Consider the following 3,637-nt stretch of genomic DNA (forward strand, 5'->3'; position numbering starts at 1 on the left):
GAGTGTTCACGATCTCAAACTTGTAGGCAAGTGGAAAGTGAGACTTTTGGATGGGAAACATGTGTTGATTCAGTTAACCCTAGCTGATGACTATGCTCGGATTGTCTCTAAAAAATTATATTAACATTGCAGATAAGTCAATGAAGTTACTCAAGTGGTCTCCTAATTTTGACCCAAATCATAAGTCTCATATTGTTCCTGTATGGATTAGTTTACCAGGTTTCAAGTTGCATTTCTTTAATCATTAGGTTCTTTATTCTATTGGAGCCATTCTTGGAGATCCTATGAAGCTAGATATGCCCACTTTTAACTTAACCAGGTCTTCTGTGGCCAGAATACTTATGGAAATAGATATTACCTTATCTGATATTACTGAAGTCTGGCTAGGCACAACTCACAATGGACATTATGCCTCATCCATTGCACACAATATGGCTGAAGAGATATTACTGATATTATGTTGTGTGCAACGGACCTTGATCCGGTCAATCGAATAACACCCAGAACTTGTCGATCCAACAAATTCCATTCAGCCTCATCCATCTTTTCAGATCTTTTCTCCAATAACGGAAGATGAAGTTTATTCTCATATAGGTAGTCATCTATCTGCATTCTCCAATAACCAAAATCTGTGTCATCAAATTTATCAATCTCTGAAACCCTTACTTCATCTGCGGCCATCATGCTTCCTCAGATTCAAAACAAAGTTCCGATATCAATTGTTGTGAACTATACCAGTTGATGTAGTAGATATATAAATCAAATAGGATAATGGTCAACGAAGCGAAAAAATAGAACGAGAAAATTCACACTACAAAACAGTAACACAACGAAACACACAGATTTACGTGGTTCTGCAAATTGCCTACGTCCACGAAGTTGCAGAAAGTTGCAGAGAATTAGGAATTTACACCAGTCGATTGTCTCGCTTACAAGAGGAATCTCTCACTTCATTGCTCTCTCTTCTTCTCTCTCTCTTCTTCTCTCTCTACACCAAAATATACCGAAAAAACTCTACACCGAGATACACCGAAGAAGATAAACTTACAAGATAAATAAACTCAATTTCTCTTCTGTCACAAACCACCAAGAAGAAGCCAAAGGAGAACAATATTCTTCTTCTTCTTTCTTCTTCCTTCTTCCTTCTACCATAAGGAATTGCTGCTTGCACTTTCCTTCCTCTATCTCGAGGAAGCCTGAAGAAGAACACCAAAAACCGTGACTTCTAAAACTGAAGGAGAGTTGTGTGATACCTTTTATTGCTAACAGGTAGATGCGACAATTCACGAAACGACAAAGGCGAGAACAGTTCCTCTGTAATGAATGGCGCCAGGCGGGAGACGCATCTTTTGCGATCGGGCGCGAAAGCGGGAAGCTGGAGCGGGAGATCGGGAGGCGGGATCAGGATCGGGCTCCAGCACAACAGGAACTCCAAGGTATTTTTAAAGAGATTGACTTACATTTGAGATTAAAAAACTTTTACAAAAAGCTATAATTAACTAAAATTTTAGAAAAGCAAATCATAAACTTCTTAAGCTAGGTTATGAATATTCATGGGTGATGAGTTGAAATTCCAACTTAGGAATAACTATCATTGATAACTTTATAGAATATCCCTATCAAAGTAGCAAAAAAAAAAATGAAGAAGATAAAGGTAGCCATATCTTAAGCTATCATGGATTTGAAAATATTCATGAAGTCAACAAGTAAAAAAACTGATAAACTCACCATTAATGATAAAAAATAAAAACAAACATGTGAAATGCAAATCGCAATCCACAAGACAAATTTGTTATAAATACTTTTTATCATGTTCTGAGAAGGTAGAATTTGATCAGGCAAAGCCCAATGATTTTTAGAATTTAATCTCGAGAAAAAAATTATTTTGGGGTCTGATTGATGAGCGATTGTTGCGTGCGCCCTCCACACCTAATAATTAGACCTGATTGATACTAAACCAATTGAAAATTTCAATTGCTATAATGGTTTTATTTGAAATATTAACGTTTTTGATATAGCATACCTGGTCAGGTTCTATGAAAAGAAGGAAAACCATTTTGATAATTTGGAATTATGTGAACAAAGATAATAATCATCTTATTTCGTAAACAATGACAACTAATACTAATATATATGCCAATTTTAAAAAAATAGCAATAAATTCCTGGATATAGAGAACTTGATACTGCTGCTAGAGACTGCAACAAAACTTCCATATTACAGCTGAAGTGTCATTATTTGGGCATCACTCTTCGGTACTAAAACACAAGTTTTAGAAAATGCTCTACCAATAATACCAAAATCTTAAAACCCAAGATATGTATCTCTGGATTCAAGATAGTTGCTATGCTTGTTGATATACAAGAAAAAATTATTGTTTTTCTTTACAGAATTTCAAAACTCTTTTCATTTTTCACAAAAAGATCAAACTATAGAGAGTCCATAACAAATCTCCCAAGAAAAAAAAATCACAATCCTGGAAGATCATTTGAAATAACATTACATTGTATAATTAGTTAGAAAATGCTAAATAAAAAATACTGCATTTGATATAAACAAGTACTTAAGAACTTTTACCACGCAATAGAACCCTAAACATTTGTTCGGTACCAATTCAACACCTGGTTTAATGCAGGTCCTGGACTTTCCGCCATAAAGCCCTACAAAGTTCTCTTCCACCCGGCAACTGGGCTGTGTGTGGCGAAGAAATCTCTGTCTGAGCCGCTTCACCTGGGGCAATGCGACGAGTCCGAAGCCTGGGATTACACCGGACAACACACACTTCTATTAAAGGGCACAACAGTGTGCCTCAAAGCAGCAGGCGAGGGTGAGAAGGTGAAGTTTGGGACGATTTGCAGCGATGCTGCCTCCAATTGGGAGCTCATATCGGATTCGACGATGCATTTGTCGACAAAATTGACGGCGAACAGCAGCAGTAGTCTGTGCTTGGATGTCGGCTCAGATGGAAGAACCATAGTGACTAGCACATGCCTGTGTCTTGACAGAGATCAAACGTGCGATCCTGAGAATCAGTGGTTTAGGATAATTGACAGCAGTAGACCTGTTACGAGTAAGAGGTCGCTCATAGATTGGCTATTTGGGAATTTATGGTGGAATCTATTGTGAATCAAATTATGATCATATGTCATATGAATCATAACTCTTGGTAATGCGTTAAATACGAAGAAAGAACCCCAGATACTCACTCAATTAGGAAGGATGTTATTTCTGGTTTGATCTTCAATTGTCTGTTTGCTTGCTAGCCCACAATTTGGAGCACTTATTCCATGGAACACTTGAGCCTTAAGTCCGGTGGGCACTTATCATGTGACAAGTTCGTCCCACTATAGTAAATGTTTTAGAGTGGTTGGGCTCATTTGTCACGTGACATGTGATCGTTGAACTCTGCACGTAAATTTTGTTGTCCGATGTCCTAATGGAATAATTTTTCTCTTATTTGACACTTGCTTTAATGAAAATTTTAAGCTAAAAATGTTCATTTCTAAAATTTTTATACTAGTAATAATAATAATAAGCAATCTGACAGCTAAATTTAAATAAAGAGCAGAATCTTAGTACATTTTGATGCATCAATAGGCCCATTGGATCATTTGAGACAATGATAAGTTTTAAAAAA

At 36.7% G+C, this 3,637-nt stretch overlaps 1 protein-coding gene across 1 annotated transcript in view; it reads left to right on the top strand.

Moving 5' to 3' along the window:
• LOC110036902 overlaps positions 1–3,247 on the top strand; it is a gene marked incomplete at its 5' end in the record, with an annotated part of 16,700 nt that extends 13,453 nt beyond the window's left edge. Inside the window, 1 exon segment of the mRNA XM_020741452.1 lies at positions 2,636–3,247. Within this exon segment, the coding sequence (XP_020597111.1) occupies positions 2,636–3,126 (491 nt within the window).
• Positions 3,248–3,637: the final 390 nt, after the last annotated feature.

Source organism: Phalaenopsis equestris, unplaced genomic scaffold, assembly GCF_001263595.1.
Source record: "Phalaenopsis equestris unplaced genomic scaffold, ASM126359v1 Scaffold212388, whole genome shotgun sequence".
In the NCBI taxonomy this organism is placed as follows: Eukaryota; Viridiplantae; Streptophyta; class Magnoliopsida; order Asparagales; family Orchidaceae; genus Phalaenopsis; species Phalaenopsis equestris.